The sequence below is a fragment of the Pseudopodoces humilis genome, chromosome 10 (genome assembly GCF_049639895.1).
Source record: "Pseudopodoces humilis isolate 2021_Gansu_Grassland_sample_001 chromosome 10, ASM4963989v1, whole genome shotgun sequence".
NCBI classification, from domain to species: domain Eukaryota; kingdom Metazoa; phylum Chordata; class Aves; order Passeriformes; family Paridae; genus Pseudopodoces; species Pseudopodoces humilis.
The window spans coordinates 9,437,879-9,462,195 of record NC_142209.1 but is presented as its reverse complement, the minus strand read 5'-3'; the positions used below and the strand labels follow the sequence as shown (position 1 = coordinate 9,462,195).

The 24,317-nt window shown below is 35.3% G+C and overlaps 1 protein-coding gene across 5 annotated transcripts in view; it reads left to right on the top strand.

The window, feature by feature from the left end:
• Positions 1 to 24,317, top strand: part of DENND1B (DENN domain containing 1B) — a 165,260-nt gene that overhangs the window by 99,018 nt on the left and 41,925 nt on the right. For all 5 annotated transcript variants that reach the window (XM_014250801.2, XM_005521254.3, XM_014250800.2 and 2 more), the window contains 4 exons: positions 8,829 to 8,929; positions 14,454 to 14,499; positions 16,053 to 16,154; positions 24,165 to 24,290. In XM_014250801.2, the coding sequence (XP_014106276.2) occupies positions 8,829 to 8,929; positions 14,454 to 14,499; positions 16,053 to 16,154; positions 24,165 to 24,290 (375 nt within the window). The remainder of the gene's footprint in view (positions 1 to 8,828; positions 8,930 to 14,453; positions 14,500 to 16,052; positions 16,155 to 24,164; positions 24,291 to 24,317) is intronic.

The following is a 24,317-nucleotide window of genomic DNA, read 5'->3' as shown; positions in this document are numbered from 1 at the left end:
GATGTTTTGGCCCCAAGTGCACCTGCTGTGGTAGTCTACCAGAACATCATACCACACTCTCATGTATTCAAAGCAAAGGAATAAATCATGATTTTACAACAGTGCATCAGTTGACTTATTGCTGTTTTGTGACCGAAGGTAGGAAGGATTGCTGTTTAAAGCCATGTCATCGGTTCTCAAGTCACTCAAGCGTGTAAGCTTGTCATATGCCTCTGTAATTGTACCTCTGCAGTCTCTCCCTAACTAGTCAGCTGGGGCTGTGCGCTCCGTCTCCAGCACCCGGCTGGCCAGTGTCTGACAGGAGCTTTCTCATCAGCCTGTCAGTAATATGCTAACTAGATTGGATCTTCTGTGGCCGGCACTGGCAGGTGGAAGGAATGCTACACTTTAAAGCAAATGTCTAAATGTTATCTCCACTTTGACCAGTATTTGTTTCGGGTAATACAAGCCTGATGTGTCTCAGAGCTTGGTGCTTGTAAGTTCTGCTTGGTGCTGGCTCTGGCTTTCTTTGGTAGCCCTACAAAAAAAGATGCAGCTATCAATAAAAGATATAGATTTATTTGTTTTGGTGGTGAAGGAGAACTGAATAGAAATTTACACACATGTATTTGTGGAATCACTTTTACTGTTGCTTCCCTGCAAAAGAGAGCTTGCTACAGCTGCCCCTAGCTGCCCTCAGTGAATTGGACTGAGTGTTGGATATATTCCCTTTGTCTCATTAGTCTTGTTCAGCTCTTGTCACACTCTCCATAGTTGCTCAGGAAAAAGTATTACAGATTTAAAATTTAATTCATATCTCAAATTTATGTGACCTGGAAGTGTTCAAGGGCTAAATTTAGTTCTTAAAAGTCAAGAAATTGATGGGAATTTATCATTAACTTGTGAGGCAGAACAGATATTCTGCTGATATTCACTGTGCTCCCAGAAGCATAATTAGAATTAATTTTGGAATATAACTTCCCTTGGGCCATTTAGTCTGGAGGTAAATGACATGTGGCATTTAATTTTTTTTTTATAGTTTGTATGTAGGCAGTCTAAGGTAAACTGGGCAGGGGTGTAAACTGGTGTAGATGTGGTTAAATTCCCATTGGGACACCCGTAGGGAGCATGTTTCCAGCAATGAGGCAATGGGATGTCAATATGGAATAAAGTGGAGTTAGAATATACCACCAGATCTGGAAAGCTGTCTCAGTCTTGAAGTTCAGGATAGTTTTCCCATTGCCACAATGTAATATTAGGAGAAATAATTGCTGAAAGAATTTGTGAAACGTAATTGAAATGTGTGGTTAAAAAAATCTTTTCATGAGAGTGGGAGGGAAAAAAAACAGTAAATAGTTGGAAATTGCTATTACCTGCCATCTATGTAAAACATGAAGAACTTCATTACTGGGTTTTAATAAAAAAAAAATAAAATTAAATCCCAAACCTCAAAAATCCTCACTGTAAAAAGAAAAGGCGTGTAGACAGATCTACAGATTAGTTCCAGAATTTAATTTTTCACTTACTAACACTTGCAGGAGAATGAAAGCTCCAAGACTGAGTCAATCTGGGACAAAATTGTTGCTTTTTTGTATGACTTTTGACAATTCAGTAGAAACTGATGGAACTAAATGCCGTGTAGAGTCAGTGGAGGCACTGCTGTGGGACTCTGAGTGAAGCTTTTAGGAGCTGAGTCCTTTGTGGCTGGGCTGAAGGGGAACTGAGAGGGAAAGTGTCCCTATTCTGTTGAGCAGAACTGTCTCACCACTTACAAAAAGTACTACTGAAGTAATTTGATGGTCATGTGAAGCAAAAGTGAGGAGGAGTTGCTGAAGGGTGGATGAATGTAATACCAGCCCTCGTTCTGGTGTTCTGGTATGGCAAGATTTCTCCTTTTCATACTTGCTACTGCTTTATTACTCTTTTTTTCCTCAATTCACCAATGATAAGATGAGCTATAGCATCATTGGTGGTTATCTCTACTCTTGCTACAGTAAGTTGTCTCAAGTAAGCCATTCACAAGGAAGTTTGTCCCTGCTGCTTCTTAATTAGTCTAAGGCAGAAGAACATGCCATGGAGTTCCTTTGAAGGAGGAAATGTTAATAAAAGTGATTTTCCTGGGAGCTCTCCTTTCAGACATGAGAAACATTTGCAGAATCCCCTTATTTTATGGGAGGGTAGCTCTTCCTTCATGGAGATGGGTCATAAAATAAAGGAAGAAGGAAAGGAGGCATCAAGGAGCTGGTCAGGAAAAGGGACACAAAGATGTATATATTCATGGTTTTCTGTGTTTTTGTGAGTGAGGAAAAGATAAAGAAGGGAATAAATGAATGTCAAAATGGGAATAAATAAATCAGGAACATACAGAGATTAAATGAAGAAATGTGAGGAAACTGCAATTTTTGAACAGATGATATAAAGAAGTTTTGTTAGTTTATTATAGGGTAAATTAGTATCTTAAGAGAGATGTTATTAACCCAGTCTGTAACGTGTTAGGGATAAAACCTGATTCACTTATAAGAGTTTCATTTTAAACCTATGAGAAAAACAGAGAGCCTTTGAGTGACTGAATGAAGTTCAGAAACCTTTGAGTAACTGAATGATTTTTTTTTGTCTGCACCCACACCTAGATTGTTATATAGATACCTCTGATTATCTATATAAGTGCCTGTGGGTCCCTGGTGTAGGCGCAGTATGTCAGTGGTATTCCTTGCTGAGCATTCACCTGTCTACTACCACTTCAATTCTATTTTCTGCTCAGCTTCCGCTATTGGGAAACATGTCACTCCTGGAGCCATAGGCAAGGAACAAGCCGTGTCTGCAGTCTTCTCTTTTCTCTTCCAAACTAATGCGCAAGAATGATGCCATAATGCTGCTTTGTGAATCAAGAACTGCAAGAAAAGAATGAAATTGATTGTATATGAAATGCTGTCAAAATCATGCATAACACTCATCTCTTTCCTTCCCCCAGAAGGAATGGTAAAAGGAAGTGAATAATCCTAAAAAAACCCAACAGCAATTCCAGGAGAAAATAAGTTTTTTTATATAAATGGTTTTTTTTACTTCTTTAATTTTTAGAGGGAAAAAGTTACAATTTTCATCTGTGAACTGGAAATATATTTCCCTTTCTGTCTCCCTTCAGTGAGAGAGGAGAGCTGGGTTTTCATCTTTCCAACAGGATGAAAATGCATTATGGCTCATTTAAGGTCCTCCCTCTTTTTCTTCCTAAAGATTATGGGGATGGCAGATGGAAAATTATTAGCCAGGAGCTAAAATAAAGAATTGCATAGAAGTGGCTTCGCATATCATGGCTTGGACAATATATTCTGTTCTCTTTTCTTGCTATTTTTTTTCCCCTCACTGATGTCTCACCAGTGCTGGCAGAATGAGCTAAGTTTATCATTTAGTCTGACTGTTTAATCTTTACGGTTGGGAGTAGATTTATGCTCTCATGTAAACTGGCAAAAGCCAAGAGCTCCCTTCTCACTTTGAATCTCCAGTCTTCCCTCTGCCCTGCCCCTCATTCAAGAAGTGGATGGAAAGGCAGGTCTTCACAAGTATTAAGCATTTGTTATCGGTTTGGGGCCTGATCTCATTCTCAATCAAACAGGATTTAGATGTGTTTGCACCTCTAAAATAAAGTTGGTTGTCTTGTGAGTTGTAATAATGCAGAGGAGAGGCTGCCTTTCACCTGTGCAACTGTTCCCCTTTCAGGAAGCAGATAGTGTTTCTCAGTAATTCTTGTGAACTGGGAGTATTGGGGAAGGAGCCACAAGGGTTGGTCCAGGCTGATGGTGACTGCTGTAATTGTGATAAAACAGTGACCTATCCCATAAAGTTTATTGTTGTAGGTATTAATGAGTAGATGAGATAACTAAACTAAACAGAATCTTGGGAATCTTTCAACATATGTGTGGTCAAGGCAGTGGGAGGGAAGCAGTTCTTTGGCCCATTGGGACTGTGAGGGAGGAGGGAGAGAGCACACCAGTACCCATTTCTGGATATGGTGTTGACAGAGATTGACAGTGTTTGATGATTTTTCAGGAAATGCTTTTATCACAGTAGTTCTTTAGTTGCTTACAGTAGATTTTGAGAGGTTGTACAGAATCACAGGTTAATTTTACTTTAGCATTTCTTTAACTTCTGTTGCTGTTTTTGGCTTTCTGACAGGATTCTGCTAATCAGTTTTTGTCTTTCTAGTTTGTGCATTGCAATGTGCACAAATCTTGCCACCTATGCTCTTTCTCTCTTTTTACCTTTGATTATAGAAAAGGTTTTGAAGAAAGTAATTTATATAGGTAGAAACTGCCAGGTCCCTTTTGTGCAGGATACAGGTGTTTTCATGTTACTCATTGAAATTATGTGAATAATAGGTATCAAATAAGCATTACCTGTAAGTCTGCAGAAAGTGTTTCAACTAAAGTAGTATGGCTCCAGACATGTCACAGTGTTTTAGCAAGACCTAAAATGAGGAAAAGGAAAAAAAGATCAACAGAAAAAGGGACCAGTCCCTTTGAAATACAGAGTGGAAAGATTCATTGGTAGAAGTGAACATTGGGGTAGCAGATACACACATCAGAACTACTGCATCCACATGAGGGAGGGGAGGAGCTGCACTCTTTGTGCTCCCAGGAGCACATAAACCTACTTTGATCAAGTCTTGAACTAAAACTTCTCCCGGCTGTTCTTGTTCATCACTGCATAGATTTTGAACAACAGCCTTCCTAACTGCTTATTGCCAAAAGGTAGAAAGTAACTCATCATTCTCTAGAATCTGGACATTGTTTGTCTTGTTGAGATTTGGTAGTAATCAATTTTCTGCCACTCAATAATGAATTTTGCTAACAAATGCTGTAATATGGTCTCCCACTATTTGGAGAGACTGTATTTGTTTAGTATGTAGTTTCAGAATTTTTTTTGTAGGGGCAAATAAAGGGTACTCTGGAGAAAACACCAATTACTTTCCTTGCAGGATATGAAAGCTCACATGTTGATTCTGGCTGCAGCATCTTATCAGGAGAGATCAGAAACAGACTGAAATTTTCAGTTGTCCTCAGTATTATTAGTAAACCTATTACTGATGGAATAAGACATAAAGCTTCTTATGTCCAGTGCAAATGTTAGAGATTTCAAATTAGATGTGTTTATTCATTAAAGAGTTGAACATTAAAATTTTGCTTTTAACTAATTCAAATAATTTGACTCATATTGTTCATGTAGTTTAAAACCACATCATTTAAACTAATTTAAAAAAGATAATAAGATTTGTTTTTGAAAATGAAAGTTTTTTAACTAAAAGTCATTCTTTGGAAGGGAGAATAACAGTCTAAAAATCAAAATTGATGGAAGCAAAAATATTAGAAGTTCTGTTCAGTGTTGGCAAATGAGTTTAAGCTGACAAAACCTTTACTTAAAAACTGTTCGCCCATTTCTTAATGGATAGAAGCACAGCTCTAGTAGATCTTTTGTAGTGCAGTGAACTACAGAAGGCTGTCTCAACATCATTTGTTGCCTCAGACCAGGTTATAAATTATGAGGAAACTAGGTTCTGCAGCACTTTTCTGCTATAATTTAAGATTTTTCACCAAAGTGCATAGCTGTGCAATGATATATCTGTATTTATCACCGAGAGATGCCTTTGTGCCTACATAATGTAAGGAATTGTTTTCTGCAGAAGATGGTCAAGCAAGATGGGCAGACTCACTTGGTCAAGAAACAGTCTCTCATTTCTTTCCCTGGGAGCTTGTGCAGGTTGCTCTGTTTGAGGATCTCCTCCTGCAGCCTTTGGCAGGTGCCTGTCAGGCTCTGTTCAGACACTGTTGGACACCTCCAAATCTGGTGTCACTTTTGTAGAGTTCTGATATAAATGGCCGAGTTCTTCCTGGTACACAGCTTTTAAGATCTCTTGAACTGCCTGGTTCCTTAAGATGTGCAGCATTATTCCAGGCTTCACAGCAGCTCCCATTCTGTTCCAGAGTGGATGTGTCAGTTAAAGAGGAAGGTTATTTAAATAACTAATGCATTTGAGAAATGCAGTCACCATTGAAACAGTAAAAAAAGCAAAAAAGAATTTTTTTTACAGCAAGTGTGCAAATTTTAATATGAAATCCATAATTATCAGTATTTGCTTAAAGGCAGAGTTGGCAGAATAAAAAGTATTGTGAAGTGTTGCTGCTGAAGAGCAGCACAATCCCATAGCTGCTTGTGTTACAGGCTGTATACAACAGGAAACTATAAAACATATTCATGGTATACTAAAATGTTTGGAAACCTACTGCAGCAGCATAGAGGGATATGTTTAAATAAGATCTTACATTAAGATGTTATTAAATAGAAAAGCAAGGAACAGTACAACAAAAACTTGATGTGTAAGTAATCAAATCTTTACCTTTCCTGCAAGAATAATAAAATTTAGTCGATTAAAAACTATGACCTGTAAATAGATGCTTGTGTGAGTGCCACATTAAAATACAGATTATAAAATGAGTTAATAAAACTTCAGATGTTTTTAAGGAGTTACACACTTCCTCTGTTAAAGTGAGAATTAAAATATAACAGACATGCATGAGATAGAGAAATTTCTTCATGCAAATAATATAGTCATCTTAATTCATAATTTAAGAATGCCTATTAAGAGGAGGAGGAGGCGACTGTATACATCAGGGGATATCCTGTATAACTGTATGCTCAGCTTTATTTCAGCCTCTGACTGAAATACATGAAATGCAGATTTTTATACAGGTTGTTGTAGTTTGTAATTTATATACTGTGTACAAAAGTATGTGGACATAATGATTAATAATGCCATATTCATTCTGAGTGAAAGAGCAAAAAATGTGATACTGAACTGGACTGTGCTATCAGTAGTGTTAGTTCAACTACACAGAGAGATAATATGGAAATAAACCCCACTGTGTAGAAGGGGGAGAAGGTACTCATTTATTTCTTCCCCCAAATCAATTCGTAGTAACAACACAATAATTATTAAAATAACCATTAATATAAGTCAAAAATGAGAGTAATTGCAGAGGTGTGGTGTAAAGCTAAAAAAGGAGATGTTAATCTGCAAGGAAGAGTTTAAATAGGGAATTATGATATCCTTGGCTTTCTGCTTTGTAGCTGTCAGGCTCGGGCAGCTCGCTGGTCAATAGTGACATTCTGTGTGTCAGTGAGCAGAGTCTCCTGATACCTTAACCTGCAGTTCACACATTTCTGAAGCTCCAACTGTCGAACATTCAATTCCCTTGGTACCACTGCAGCTTCCAGACTCTTCTGACTGGCTCATGTTTCATTCTTTGGCAATTTGCCCTAATGATATCCCTCAGGAGCTTTCAGTCCCTCTTCTTTTCCATATTTAATCATGTTATATTAATTTGAGTGCTGAGCAAACTAGGCTGCACAAATTGTAATTGTCTGTGATTTCTTCTGCAATGGTCTTATAACAGTTTCATTTTTTTTCACTTTTAGTGTAGAAATATGTGTACAAAATTGTAGTACGATTTTTCATTTACAAGTCTAAATGTCCAAGACAGTCTGGGTGTGAACACTTTAACTGATCCTCTGTACAAAGAGGGTTGGTTATTTTCCATAAAAATCCATAATGTTTTAGCACTTGCTCTGTGGGAAGGATTTAAATTTTATTTTTTGCTCTTTGTTTTGTTATTGTGAAAGTTCTTGTCTAATACACAGTGCTATTATCAAAAGTCAGGTAATAATTTTGTATTAATAATTATTAATTATGTATTAATAATTTTTAATAAGTCAGGTAGTAATTTTGTTGTGATATAAAACATTAGGACAGTCTTGTCTTTTCCATCAGCTTAGTAACTTCTACATGGAACATTCTCTTAAAAATTTTTCCCTTTTTTTTATGAGGTTTGTAGTGCTGCATGAGATGGATATAGGCTACCCTGTTTTGAACAGTCTTGATTTTTTCTCATTCTATTGTAACTCTGTGCCTGCATAATAAAATAACAAAATTTGAGAGACTCCCTGATAGCAAAAATAGATCAAGTTTGAATTATTTACATATTGCAAGATTATTTTGTTCACTTGTGGAATGAACTTGGCCCCATTTCTAATGAATTCCGTAGTTATTCCTTTGGTTATTTTGGGGGTTAAAGTGGTGGTTGCTGTGGTTTTTTGTTTGTTTTAGAAAACCAGAGATACCCATTTTGAGTAGTAATCAGTTTGTAAACACCTCCTTTCTTGGTCAAGGAGCCCTTCATTTTTTCATGATCCTTATGCCAGGCTTGGAAGTCTCTGCTTTGAGAAGTGAGTTTTGGAAAATTGTAAATAAGTTTCTTTTCTGTTACAGGGAATATTCACTTCAGATTTTTTTAAGCTAGTTTGGAAATCAAGATAGTGACACAAACAGGAGTTAATCCTGCTTCTGAGTTTAGTGCTGTTCTGTGGCTTCATGCACCTTCAGATCAATTCCAGTTAAAAACAGCAGAAATGGGGACCAGAAAACTCCCCTGAGTCTTTCCTACTCTGTGGAGCTGAGTGAAACTAGAGTGCACTTCTGTCCTGTGTGTTCATGGCAGTATTCATGTTTGACCATGACTTCATCAAGTAATTAATGATTATTTCCCTTTTTCCAAGGGAATAGCTGAGCAGGGAGGGCTAACTTGACTTGTTAGCCTGACTTCTTGCAGATGTTGTGCTTGTATACATACACCAGAGTTATTTGTGGATGTATTTTGGCAATTCAGAGTAATTTACAAAATTATTCGGTGGTTTGGGGAGGTTAAGGCTCTTACATATCTAAAGTTAATTTAAGGTTTTGTATTTTCTTTTTATTCATGTTTTTTTTGTTGCCAATTCTGTGTGTGTATTTTTATTTTTAGTTAACTGCTTGTGTTCATGCATCAGCTGCATTGTTATATCCAATGTATTGGCAACATATTTACATCCCAGTGCTTCCTCCACATCTTCTGGACTACTGCTGGTAAGACAGCTATCCTGTTATCCCCATTTATGAGATTTTTACCTGTCTTAGAATTTTGAGTAACTGGTGAAAACACTAACTATTGTGACTGAACATAAAGGATCCAGTTTATGAAAGCACTTTAAATTTAAATTTAAATGATGCCTTGATATGGTGTTAGAATTGGTACCTTGAATTACAGTGCTGATTACTATTAATGCAGCATTTAGAATCCTGTTTGTAAGAACTGTTTCTGTTTTATTGGTAAGAAAACTCATTCAGTAATTTAAAAGCAAACATGTTACAGTTTACTTTTATTTGGCTTTTATTTTAGGTTGAAGTACGTTATAGAAGCATTCAAAAAAACTCTGATAATTTTTTCCAGAATCAGATGTTAATATTCATCAGTGATTTAGTATTTGTATCTTAACTCAGCCAGGCTCAGGATTCTAGCCAGCGCCTTCCCAAAAGAGCTTAAAAAATACTTCTGGGAGTCCAAAATTTTTATAATAAGAATTCTGCTTCTTCTGATGTGTTTCTGTTCACATGACAGACTTCGTGGTTTTGGCATATTTTTAAGTTGAACAAGAAGCACTTTTTGATTAACTTGTGATCCTTCAAGGGGATGATGTTTCCACATGCCTGTGTTTCACAATTTCAGACTAAGACTACTTTCTTTTATTCAGAGTAGTGGCAGAGATAACAAATGAGAGTTTCCATTTAAGCAGGAATATCCATCCCTGGAGATTTTCACTTTACCTAGACCCTCTGGGTCTGTTACGGAAAAGTGAACCATTTCAAGCTGTTCTAGAGATTGGGAATTATTATTATATATGAAAACTGAGACCCAGGCAGATGCTTACCAAGCTAAGTCTATATTTTCTTCATATAAATAAATTATGCTTATAATTTTCCCAGTTTACTGGGCTTTATGTTGTTGGTTTTGCTTTGGGTGTTTTTCCTCTCAGATCTATGAGTGTATTACAGTCTAGTGAACTTTTGTTTTCAAACAGGTTCTCACTATGTTTCCTGAAGTGTATTTGATAGTTTTTCCTGAAGTTCACAATATTTGTCCATGGTATATTTTTTCTGTGGTAGTCCTTACAGTTCATGTGTATATTATTTGTTGTTTTAAAAAAGAAAACAAATGTTCTTCTCCAACTCCTCCCTTTACTTACAAGTATAGCTAAGCCTTTCAATTTTAATGATAGTTTTCTTTTGAAGAAACTATGTCCTAATTGTTTCTCCTCCTAACTTTGATAAAATATACCAAGATGGGTTACAACTTGGGTGTGTTTTATTTTTGTATTACTTGAGCTTACAGCCAGAACCTTTGTAATTTTTCAGATCATCCATAAATGCTGTTCTCAGAAGGCAGATCAACACCTTTATTCAAGCTGTACCCTGTAGAGTGCATTCTGATACGAGAAGATTTTCTTATTTCCCCTTCTAAGCCCAGATAATGTTTCCAGAAATAGCAATGTTAGATGCTATACACAGCTTCATGTGATGATGATAATAGTTGGGATTCTAGGTCACTGTGGCATGACCTGAGAAATTTTTTTATTCATTAAAAAGAACCATGGAGTTTCTTAAACTTGTAAAATTCATTTATATCCCTTTTTATTTTTAACAGTAGTATAACAGAGTGGAGAAAAAAGTTTCCCTGTTTTAGAGATGTTCGAAAGGAAACAAAGTTCATGAAAAGAAATGCACAACTGATGAGTTTATTACAGTAACTGTAATTCAGACCTTTTGACTCAGATTTTTGTGCATTTACATTTCTCTTTCTGATCATCTGAATCGTTCTTTTGTGAGATGGGTTGGAAAACTGTAATAAAAACACATAAATTACTTAGCTTTCCTCATGTTCTGGTGTATTAACAGTAAATAAATGTTCTCCTCATAGGTATATAATATATCAAGTTAAAAAATCTTGATGACTTCTTAAGTTCAAAATTTGTAGTAGGCTTGACCTAGTGTGTAGTCCAACAGGATCATGACAATTTGAAAGTAATAAAAGAATTTAAAAGTTATTTTGTATACTTCTATTTTTTATGTCATTTTGATAAGCAAAGTTCTTTTTATAAAAGTGCCATATTTCCTTTCAGCTCAACATGCATTTTCATACCTAGAAATTTCATTGTCACTTTTTCACTTGGACTTGTTGTGATGTCTCTCATGAACTCTCATTTTCTTAGTGTTGTTCTGAAATGGTATTCAAATACATGAAGTAGGGGACTATGAATTGGATCATTTGTTCATTCTGTGATAGTAAGGCTTTTTTTAAACAAAGATAAAATACATTTAAATGTATTAATTTAAAGATAGGCCTGATTCTGTAACTTTTTTTTCATATTAATCATATAGCATATTTTGAGAGAAATCAACTTCTTTTTTTTTTTATTAGTTGGATTAAGAACCTTCATAATATCATAAAAATAAAGAATACAATTCTGTGGGGGTTAGAATTTGATAAATTGCAAAATCTGCCTAGCTGACACATTTTGTATGCATGAAAACAGAAAAATATATCTTTGAGCAAAAAAGGGCTATATTAAAGTTATTTCAATACTTCCACTTGCCTTTTTTAATTAAAAAAATCTGTTAATTTCTATCCTGCTGCCTGATTATTGGCTGGATTTAGACTTAATGTAACAGATGATGCTGGAGTAGCCCAAACCAAGAGGGTCAGTGTGACTGCAGCACCCTCAGGACTGGCCAGGCCATGAGTGCCAAGCTCCACTGTGGGAACAGATTTTCTGTTTATCGACTTCAGGAGGGCTTTTTACCCCCACACAACTTATCTTGGCCTTGAGTGCCATTATGGGAGCTCTAGTGTGAGAACTGGAGTGACCATCCAAAACAGGAGACATAATAAATTTATTTTTCTAAAAGATACCAAAATATAGGCTCAGAAAGTAAAATTCATTGTAGCCGCAGCAAAAGAACCCACAGCACAGTTAATAAAAAATTGAGTTTTATATTAGGTTAAAAAAAATTGTTTTCTCTTCTACATTTAAGTAAAAAGAGACTTGCACTCAATGGAGGTGGTGGCTGGCTTTCAAGAAAACTATTAAAAATCAATTTTGAACATTGATATAGTAATCATATTTGAATAAAATTAATTTTTGTAAAGGAGAAAGCTAATTTAATGAAATTTCTGTGTAATATCTTGGTAAACTTAATCACCAATATTAGAATATATGCCAGCTTTGTCTGTGGATGATAAAGCATCTCTTATACTGGTGCTCTGTTGAGAATATAATGCAGTCAGAAAATTCAAGTTACAATTGCAATAGGTCTTTATGAGATTTGGTTTCTTCTGAATTAGGATATACACATGCCTGTTTTCATGAGATTGGGATGATTATTTTCCAATTAACTTGGATGTTTTGCATAACATAGTAATTATTTTGGGCAGTGATACCACAGATTGATATTTTTGGTGTTAATGTGCATAAGCAAGAGAAAAACTCTATAGCAGCTCCCAGTAGTATTGCAGTAAGCAATTTCATGTGCATATTAGTCCTCTGCTGTGAAGACTTCAGAATCCAGCAGTAAAAAAATTCACTTTTTGCTGAAAACAATTAAATTGACTTTCCATACCTGCAGTTTTTATTTCGTCTGTTTTCAAGGTGCTTTGTACCTTTATTCTGTTAACTTCAAAATTGAAATGATGTAGCTGTTGTTTTGTTGAGAGAAAGGAGCTACATGCTTCCCTTTTTAATGACAGATTTTTTAATGGAGCAAATCATCAGCTGTCTTAAGTCAGCACAAGCCTGGTGAAGCTACTGTTCACTGGAACAGTGTCGATATACAAGAAAACAAGTGTGCATAAAATCCATACATGTTTGCACTTGTTTTCACTGTAGTTTTGCCTTTTCACATTATTTATAACACTGAGATATCCAGATACAAGGAACCTGAGGATCTGTTTTGCTGCATATTCTGCAGCAGAATTCTCAGTTATGTGTCAGCCATAATCATTCTTATTAGCTTTGTTAAATATGTTACGTAGTACAAAGCATTCTTGAAATTATAGAGTGGTTTAAAGCTGTTTAAATCCTTTCTGAATATATATGGGTGTCTGCTCTGCAGTGACACTCATTTACAACTCCATGTAATTTGTGTTTCATTCACAAAGACATAAGGATTAGCCTGAATGAAGTCATCAGGAAGTGCTAAAATTTGTCAGTTATTGGGCTAAGAAAAAGATGTGTGAAAAATAGAGGCCTCTTTTCCTTTTTGGAAGCCCCATTGCCTAGAAACCTTAAGCCATGACAGTTTGCAATTTCAGCAAACCTGCATTTTGATATCATAGACACCATGAAATCTTGTTTGGGCCTCAGGCTGGGTTTTTGGTTTTGTTTGTTGTTTTTTTATTAGGTTTTTTTTTTTTTTTTTTTTTTTTGCATTGAACTTCTCCTGTGGGACATTATTAATGAGAGCAATTGGATAATCCATAGGGTGTACAGATTTTTCTAAAATGGGCTGTAGTCATAGGCAGGTGAGAATTGCTTTTTCTGATCCCAGAGGTGGGACCAAATGGATGAGACCACATGAACTGATGCAGTGAAACCTTGCCCCATCCTTGGGAAGTCAGTCGCCAATCAGTCAGTGCCACTGGCTCAGATCCATGATCAAATTATTGCCATGAGAGAAATTACTGTGTATGAGTTGTGTACCTTTGTGTGTCATCTTGCCTTCCATTATTTTTCAGAGATCATTTTTATTTAGTTTTTTTTTCTCTGTGGTCTATTAGTAATTAATTTCCCATTGAGTTGCCTAAACTAGTTTGTCAGTTGCTCACTTCTCCAGAGGGAATATTGTCAGTAATCTCACAGTACCCAAACATCTGGTGGTGATTGTTGGAGGGTTTTTCCTTCAGTGCTGGACACTGAGTATATTTTTGGTCAGATGTTGCCAGAACAGAAGATTGTGGGAAACCATGATAAATTGGCTTAATTCAGTTTCTTGCTTGCATACAGAACGAGGTCTTAGTGTAGTGGCTTCATGTGGATATTTTTTCTATTTGGAGAATATAGTTCCTTCTCTTATGGAAATTGGAAGGGAGAAGTTTATTATCTTGACTTAAATAGGGTATTATACAGCCGTATATTTATATATGGCTTGCCAAGGAAAGGTTTCAGAACCAAAACTGGTGGTTATGGTGGTTGTGTTGCATTGTGGTGATGGTAACCAGGACCATATCCTCCAGTTGGTGTTTTAGACCCTGACCACTTTGGGAGCATCTTCTGGGTTAGCTCAGTGTGGTCAGTTACTGGAACTACATCTGGATGAAAAGATGTGCAGCCTCCTTGCTTCGTGCCTCATAGTTTGCAGCAGAATCCTTTATTTTGTGGTCAGCTTTACTGCAGAGTAAAACAAAATTTTGATTGTTTAGTAAATATTTCTGTAGCAACGGTGTTCATTTAAACTTGTCTTAAACACTGACTGTCTACTAGGGTCTTATGTGCCAAGATTTAAAATACTCCATTAGTGTTCTACTTAAAATTTGATGTTTTCCACTCTTTTTCTTCAGTGCACCAATGCCTTATCTAATTGGCGTCCACTTAAGCTTGATAGAGGTAAGTGTACTGGGAAGCATGAGGTGTGTGTGCCAATGCTTCAGAAAAAAATCCCTGTATTTTAGCATGCAGAATTACAAAATTTAAGCTTCATATGCTTTACTAAGTAAAAAATGTCTCTCTTTGAAATCTTACTCTTGAAGTGTTTTATGAAGACATGTAGCTCTACATCATGACTTGTTTCTCTGTCTAATTAATAGCTCAGTAGTAGCTATTTCCCTGCCTTTTAGTACTTTAGGAAAATATTTCCCAATAATGAGGAAAAATTAATTTTTTCAGGAACTGGTAAAATTTATTCTGGAGTCACCATCACTCAGGTTTTGGCATTATTGTGATTTCCCAGATGATTTATGTTCCTGTCCCTCTGAAAACGTGAATCTAATTTCATCCCATAACATTTCTAACTATTAATTTAGAAATTAGTATTTTTTGCCAAAAAACAAGCTTTTACAGATTTGAACGTAAACCAACACAATAGAACTCACATAGTAGCTGGGTATGAAATAGTTTTGCCTTTTTCCATAACCATTTGATTATGCCGTGAAGCCTATCCCATGTGCTATCTGATTATCATGCGGAGTAGATAATTGATTTGGGAACATTATTTGATTTACACTTCCGCTAAAGCAGTTTCTAAGGATCAATTCACATCTGCTAAGCTGATGGGGTGGGGTCTTCCCTGAGCCACCAGCACTTTTGTTTTTCCAAAAAAGACCTTCTATATCATCCACACTTCTCAACTCCAGGCACAGCCTTCTGTGCTCCCAAATCAGGTTCATATGACCTGCATGCATCAGTCATCTTGATTATGATGTTTTTTCTTATTCAATAAGGAAATAATGGAACTGAAAGATTTGCCCTGAAAAAAGAAGTCACTCGGTTCCTTCAGGAATTATTTCCTGCCCTGCATTATTACTGCATATTATTTTATGTCCATATAGAAAACATTACTATTATAATAATACTACATATTACTGCATTATTATTATTGCATATTATTTTATCTCCATATAGAAAAGAGTTTTATCCCTTTTTCCTGAAAGGAACAAATCGCTTAATTCTTAGCTGCTCGCCAAGTACACTGATGAAAAAGTATTTTATCCATTCTTCTGTGGTAATAGTAGGCATCATATGCTTGGTACTTACATAAATCTGCAAATAATTGTATTTTTTTCTGGTTTTCATCTGATTATATGACTAACATCCTATATGATTTTCACAAATGTGATAGAATGTTGTTACAAGATACGCATAGTTCCAATATATATTTATCCAATATATTCAACTGTGTTCTTTGTAAATATTGGTTTTCAGAAATTTCTTTCAGTGATTATTATAACCTTACTGTTTGAAGAATAAGAAGTATTTTTAAAAGCTACTCTGAATGCTGTATCTAATTCACAAATCCTACATCTAAAGCTCTAACTGGTTTTGCCATTATTGTTCTTTGTATAAAATCATTGTTTGTAATTCAGTACATTATAATAAAAATGTACGTTAGGAGGACACCATAGTAAATTGTTTTTCCAGTATTTTTTTTTCCTTCTTAACAGAGAGTGAAAAATAGATCACTGGAGGATGTGGTTTTACTAAATGTTGACACAAACACTCTAGAAACTCCTTTTAATGACCTGAACAACCTACCTGGTGAAGTGGTGAGTCTTAGACATTTTATTCTTTCTTTCTTTCTTATATAGGTGCTTGAATTACTCACAGTTATTTTTTTTTCTCGTTTTGCTAACTGCTATAAAAGGAATAAGGGGGTGAAAAGCAGCTAGTGCAGACCCCTATATTTGAGATTTTTACCTTTTTGACAGCTGAGGAGATGTTGAATGGAACATCATATTCCATATTGTAAAAGTAGGACCATAATTATAAAGCTAGCTGCATTCATTAGGCAGAGCTGCTTTAAATGGAAGTCTCTTCATCTCATCTTAATCATTATATTACAAAGTAGGCATTTCTGTCTGCCTAGTGGCATGTCTTGCGAAAGAACGAGAGTTTTTGAAGGCAAAAAGAAGAAGGGGGCCAATTATCAGCTTCTGCTTCCCTGCCACCTGCCAGCGCTTTCCTTTTAATTAATGATCTGATGGCACTGGTCAATATAATAAGAAATGCTTGTACAGTTGGGGTCAGAAAATTCAGGCTTTGATCTTCTTCAACTTTGTGAAACATTTATTTGTTTTCTCTAAATTATTTCAGTTTTATTTTAATCTCTTCTATCCTGCTGAGGGCTGCGTGAATGAAAACCTATACTGTTTGTCATTTGCTTTGGCAGAGCAAAGACTGCTTACTTAGAATTCTATTTGTAAATTAAACTGCAAACCCAGTTTGTCATAAAAGACATCTGATCCTTTTGAAATGACGAAAGCTGTCTTTTGTCTGTAAAGGGCGATAAATTAAGTGCCAGCTCTTTCCAGACTTTGATCTTGCGAAGGGTTCCTTATTTTATTTTATTTTATTTTATTTTATTTTATTTTATTTTATTTTATTTTATTTTATTTTATTTCGTTTTATTACATTTTGTTTTATTACATTTTATTACATTTTATTATATTATTATTTATTTTAATTTTATTTAATTTTATTTTATTATTTTTATTTTATTTTATTGCCTATGGGGAACATACTCTGTATATCATTTTAAATACTTGCAAAATTCACCTTGTTTTTCCCAATAGAGCTCTAAAAGAATATAATTGTGAAACCACTCTTTTCATTATTCAATTAAAGATGCACAAGCTATCACAAATAGTTGTCAAGACAAAGAATTTTGTATCCAAATATGAAATCAAAGAGTTACATTTTCTGAAATTGTAAGTCATAAAAACCCCTGTCGTAATCCAAGTAAGATCCTACAGTGACATACTGTGTATTTTGTTACTGTTGGTAATTTGTATATATTTAGTACAATAGAAGTCAATCTCTTGATGATATCTCATGACAGCACGCTTTGATTTTAATGATGTTAAAATCTTGACTTTTTGTAGATCATGTGGTCAGTCTTTGGCCTCAATATCAACTATAGTTCAGAAATGTAAAAGACTATAAAAATTGTTGTGATGTTCTGGTTTATATTAGTGTATGTACTATTACATTGGTATATTTTGTGATTTACACAGATACATGGATATATGCACAAACATATATACAATGACTTTGACTGTACTCTATCATTAAGAGTATAACAAGTTAAGTAAAAACAAGTCATTTCCTGGTGTGTCAGTAACTTTAACTGGACTTCCATTGACTAAATAGGGTTGATGTTACAATGTCATGAAGGACTATATACCAAATAATAGCTGGAAATGGAATTGAGAATTAGGCATCGTATTCCATGAGATACTGGAGTTACAGCTGGAGGTCCTTCAAACAGCCAAAATGTATCTTTGTGCAATAAGAGGCACTTGTCATGTGTTTCACAGGTGCATATCTAGATGGTCCCTAAATAAGCAGGCTAGAATGAAGGAAATAGGAGTACATATCTTCCTTCTTCTAGAAGTGTATTTTCTCCCAGAATATATGTATGTTATTACTGCAAATCTTAATGTAGGTTATCCAAGTGTACAGACTACAAACTAAACTTAAAAAAATTTTCCATATCTAACAGTGCAAAAAAGAACAGCTGTGTTCTATGCAAAATATGGTTGCAGAACTTGAGGATTTTATACTGAAGCTTTTAATTTGAATAATCCCATCTCTTACTTAATTTCAATCTGTAAGGCACTTTAATTAAACATTTTGATGGAATGCATATAAAATTATAGTTGGAAAACCTGGAAACAAAAGGCACAGACGAAAGGCACAGGGCTGTGTTTGGTTCATAGGGTGACAAAATGCTTGTCCTCCTTTTGCATTCATGAGGGGCAGTGCATCTGCTGACATCTTGGGTAAAAGTATAAGACATAGGAGTGTAGAGTCAAAATGGTAAGTCAGATTTAAAACGTTAAAGGGAATGTCAAAGATACATGTGCAAAGCATTGTAACATATAGAGAAACCTCATAAGCATACATACAAAAGTAGTAAAACCTCTGATGAAAAAATATAATGAGTACCTCTGAAAGGCATTAAAATAGAATGAAGAACTGAAAATATAAAAGAAGTTGTAATCTTTACTGTCCCTTTGAAAAATTGATTCCAGGTTGGTTAACAGCCTAACAAAAGAAATGCAGTATTTTCCAAGTTTTCTAAAACCGTTTCTTGTGTCCAGAGGGAACAGAGTAATTATTTTCATGATCAATAAGCCTGATGATGTCCTCACAGCATAGGTATTTAATGGTTTACCCATGTATATATGCTCTGATCGTGAATTTTTTCATGATGAATTTAAGATTGAAAGAAACATTATTCTATGGCATTGTCTAATAAACCGTATAATAAATTAACTGAGATTGAAAGGTATTTTTAAATCATTCACTTAAGCATTTAAATTGTAGTTACAGGCTAGATGACTTTCCATGCATGTGAACTCTATTATTCTGTCAGACTGACCAGTGGTCTTGACTGTTCAAAGGTCAGTGGTCACAGTTGTCCTGAATTACCAGTCCTTTTTTCATGAGGACCCTCTGCTGTGTTGCATGCTGTAATCTTCTTAATGGCTTCATTCCAATATTCACACATAATATTTTAGATTTATTGACTGTTAGAAATACTACCATGCCAGTAGCAGTTCCGCTACTCCTAAGGTATTTAAAATTGGAAGAATAAATCAGGGTAAGACTTTCAGGAATCCTTTGTTTTCTTGGTAGGGGGAAAGCCCCTCTTTACTCACTCTTCTGACAAGAAAGCTTGTTTTTAAATTTCATCATTTCACTGTGAATTTGTCTATTATTTTTTAATTAAAAAAAAAAAAAAAAAGAAGAAAGTAAGGAGCTACTTCTCTGGGAGTATATTTTCTAATATAATAATACTGAGATCACCACTTTAATAATACAAGGCATTAGGAACAATATTCGTGACCACAGACTAAAATTTTTTAATTTTGGGCCTGACCCTGCAATACCTTCTTGCACTTAACTCTGACACGAAGACCTCTCCTTTGCTCAGATGTGAACACTTTCCCAAACAGCTTGCAGAATTGACAGCATCACTTTTAGCAACCAAGTCTTAATGACTTGAAATCATAGACTGAGCATAACTTTTATAAATATGATCTTCAGAAAGCTACAGACTTTATAGGCTTTTAGCTTCTTCTGTGGTTGTTAAGTATTGTCAACTGCAAAAGCTCCACAGCTGTTGAAAGATGTATAGTGTTTGTACTGCCTGGTACCTACACACTGTGGTGCAGTACAGAATCTAAACTGAGGTTTAGAGATTTAATTTAGAGATTCCTAAAGTCAGAGGATTTTAACATCATAAATTTGGCATATAAACATTACTTCTAAAAGTAGCATTTGAGAAGTAGGCTGTAATTCATGTAGAAAATTGGCTACTTTATGCAGCGATTACTGGTTGTGCAAATTATTTCTTCAAATATGATGATTAATGGTACTATAAAGAAATTAGGGTCAATGTATAACAGTGCAATTAAAGTATTTTTTTGCAAAATAAAAATAGCATAATTTATGATATTTCTTTTACATCAGAAAATAGCTAAAAGTATTACTAATATATTTTAGAAACTCAGAGCTCTTTGCAGCATTATGAAGCAACTTTTTATTGTGAAAAAGTTCTTAGAGCTGAGATTCTGTTGAACCTTGATAAAGTTTTAAAAGCTAGAATATGAGATTGAAAAGTACAACTAGTTTTGAAAACATTTGCATTTAAGTAGTTGTTTTTGTCTGAATGTCTAAAAATGTGATTAAATGCTGGAGGTTTCCATGAGATGCCTAAATCCTCTGCGTGTATATAATAATCAAATATTTAGAAGGCTTTTACTAGAAATAGTTTTAAATATCAGACTCTAGTTTGTTTTGAGGTTTTTGTTTTGTTTCTTTTCTCTATAATCTTCTCTTACTTTCTTGTTTTTGCGAGTGAGCTTCTACTTACTTTTATAGTGGTATCATCTGATGGAGAACAGAATAAAAGATTACAACATAACAAGTGTTGCTAATACCAGAGAAATATCTGGATATATTTTTTTCAGAGAGAAATAGTAATTTGAAACTCCAGTGTGTGGTTCTATATTTCTCAGACAACAAATACATACAAACATAATTCTTCTGTATGTGTTTAAATTTATGTGTGCTTTTGAGTTTTTGCAGAAACAAAGGCTTTGATTGCCTTTGAAGCTATGTGATCTTATTAACTTATTTTTTAATTTTATGTGATCCTTCTATTCACATGGATATTGAAGGGATATTAGTCATGTTTTCTATCAGATATTTATATTTTAAGAGTCCTAGAAAGGATGTATGGTAACCATTTAAATGAATTATACCTTTTGTTTCAATGACCAACACAGTATGTTTCTACATTTAGATACACTTAAATACCTATCAGTCTCATCTTTATCTTTGAAAAACTATTTTATTGATTTAAACCTACTTGAAGTTCTGATTGCTCTTCACAGGCAGTGTTTAGCAGTCCAATGAAATCGCCTTCCTATGAGAAGCTGTTGCTAGGAGAAGATAAAAACAGGTTGCTTCTAGTGTAAATTAATAATAGCATTTCTGCAGTGGATCACTGGTGCCTTTCAGAAATAAGTTTTAATGACATTCTAACCCCTGCAGTTTGCTGCCTGCAGTTCTTTATCTTTAAACTTTGTAAAAGGCTATTTCTGCAAAAGATATACAAATTAAAAAAGTTTGACATTCTTAATCATAGGTAGGTAGGTGGATTAAAATACATATGATGAAAATATTTTGATACAGATGCTACTTGCTATTTTTTTGGTTTGGTGTCAGAATCATGTAATTTTAAAATAATTTTAAATGCTATTAATGAAATCACGCAAAGGAGTCTCACATCTTGGTTTTAGGTGCATGGGTCTAAGCAATCACAGTCCTGTTGTGTACCAGATCCTTCCAAGGAGTTCAGTGCATGCTGTCTCTTAGCTATGCTTGCTATCCTGGCTGTAATAATTACGTTATCACTCTATCACTGTGTTTTTGATTCAAATGTGGAACTGGGAGAATTTGACGTCATTCTACCCAAGTGTGGCTGGGCTGGGCCCTGAGTAAGCACTGTCCTCTGCTTGTGTGTTCACTCGCCTCAGCCTGGGGGAAGCCAAGGCAGGTCCCAAGGGCACTGGAGGTGTGCTGCAGCCAGGGTCCTGCTCGGGACAGCAGACACAGCAGGGCTGTGGCTCACCAACAGCTGTGGCTCACATGGTCGCTGCAGGCTTCCTCTTATGAGCACCGTGCTCCTCGTTCTTCTGCTGAATCATCTGATGGAGCTCTTCTTGCCTTTAAGCATTGCCTCCTGAGAGAAGCAGGATTTGGAGGAGCTTTATTTGAACTCCAGCATTGCCTTTCTGAGGCTTAAACTCCCTCCAGGACAGCACACAAAAATGTGCAGCTGTCTGGAGCGCCTGCCTCCAAACTGCCAGCTCATTGGAGGTCTTAATATTGCTGAGCTAATAACACACTAGTATGGCAGCAGAGTAGGAGATCAGTTGTCTTTTCTATTGTTCTTTTTAACACATATTTTGCCTAAAGCGTCCTGTTTACAAATTTACAGTAGGGTGCTTAGGGCCTGTCAGAACTGAGAAAAATAGAAAATACCTTTTTCATTCATGTCCCTCATTTGGTCATGTAATCCCTCTGCTCTGCACTATCTTTACCTCCTCTCTTCTCTTAACCTGTCCTATCATCTACCATAATTTCCCCAAAATCATAGGGTATAATTTAGAAGAATGTAGATTTAAAAGAATGTAGAGAGTTTTCTACCTTTTTCCTCCCTTATGTTTAGAAGATGCTTTGCCTGTCTTGACAGAGACCAAATTTTAACATTGGCAGTTCTTGTTGACTTCATGTTATTGCTTTTATTTTAGTCAAACAGGGCTACTGTCTATGGGCATATCTTCCTTGTATGCATTTATTTTACCCACAATGAAATCTTATTTTTTACAACTATAATCATACAATACAGAAGAAAAGAAAAAAATCAAACCACAAAACCTAGACATGCATTTAGTTTTTCAACCTTGAACTTCTTAACTGGTTTTTGTACTCAGACTTGTACATTTTTTTTTTCCTTTTGAGGTGTAAGGCAAGAACGTAAATGAGCCTTGGTGTGTGCTTTCCATGGGCTAAACGAATCAGGCTTTAGACTTTTATCTAGATCTGTGGAGCTTGGATATAAATTTAAAAGATCACAGCTATGGGGAAAAGACCTGTACTGTAAAGGCCTTTCTGCATAGATTATGAACATCATAACTCAATAATTTTTTTTTCCAAACTATAGTTATAATTGGACCCAATGGGGGTCTCTCTCTTTGATCAGATCACAGTAACTGTGACTTTACACTGGAAAATGTCACTACTGTGAAGGTTTATCACCTGTAGAGCTGGTCTTTTCTCTGATGCCATGTTCAGTTCTCATTAGCATTATTCAAAGTTTAGTTGTTAATTAGGTTGACACTTCAATTACAATCATCATCTACAAGAGTAGTCAGGACTGCTTGCATAAAGAAACAAAAAAATACTCATTCTTGTATATATTTTCAAAAGAATTAAAGCTGGTTTTGTGATAAATTTGTATTTATAATATTCCACTTAAATAGTAACTCAGAATGTTACTTTATTTAGGGACTTAAATAAATGCTCTATTGTGTACATTGAATAAAAAGAGGTGTATTCTGTGTAAATAGAGTTTACTTATTTTCCTGGTGTCCCTCATGATGGAAATTAGGAGTGTGTAGACAATATCTGCGCGTAATTCCACATATCTTGTAATAATTCCAAAGTCATATGATTTCCCTCCAAAGTATGACCAAGTAACAGTTATTTAAATTAAAATTTCCCCCCCCTTTTTTTTTTTTCTTTAATTCTGACCAGTGGTTGTTATTTGCCAGGTAAAAAAAGACAAACATCCTTAAAAAAAGTCAACCACTATAATCAGAACGGTCATTTTTTCATGGTGTTTTTTTTTTTTTTCCTTCTAAATTACAGGCACTGCCTAATTACTGTTTTTATTTTCTTCCCTTTCACATGTTTTATCTTCAAGGACAATTCTGGAGGCAGTGTAACACTGAATTTACAAAAACTTTTCTCAACTATTTGACTGTGGTAGCAGGTACTCCCATGGTGCATGAGAAATCATATAAGATAGGCATTTGACCTAAAATAAGAGATACTCCTTGGCACTGAATAGTAAGTGACCACTCAGAGTCCTTAAAAATAAACCTTCATAGCTTAAATAAAACAGATCCAAATGTCTACATTCAAGCTAGCAAATACATTTTATGCTGGGAAAAAAAGTCTGCAATAAAGTGACTCACATGCATTTTACTATAAAATAATTAAGCTTATTTATGTCAAGAGGCCTTGGGAAAAAAAAGAGAGCATAAACCAATCTGCATTAGCACTCTACCATCATCCCCTGCCTTCATTTCAATTAACAGACCAGCAGGTGCTCCTTGCAGTTAAAAAGATAAGCTATCAAGGAGGAGGATGAATTTTTGGCTGACCTATAGACACTATGGTTTGCCTGCTGATTGGGTTCATACCTTGCTGTACCAATTTCTGAGGTGTTAATTTAACTGTTCCACTCTGTCATACAGGTCTCGGCCTTGAAAAATAAACTGAAAAAGCAGTCGACAGCTACGGGTGACGGAGTGGCCAAGGCCTTCCTTCGGGCACAGGCAGCACTCTTTGGATCCTACCGAGATGCACTGAGATACAAACCAGTAAGATGGCTTCCCTGTTGCTTTTTT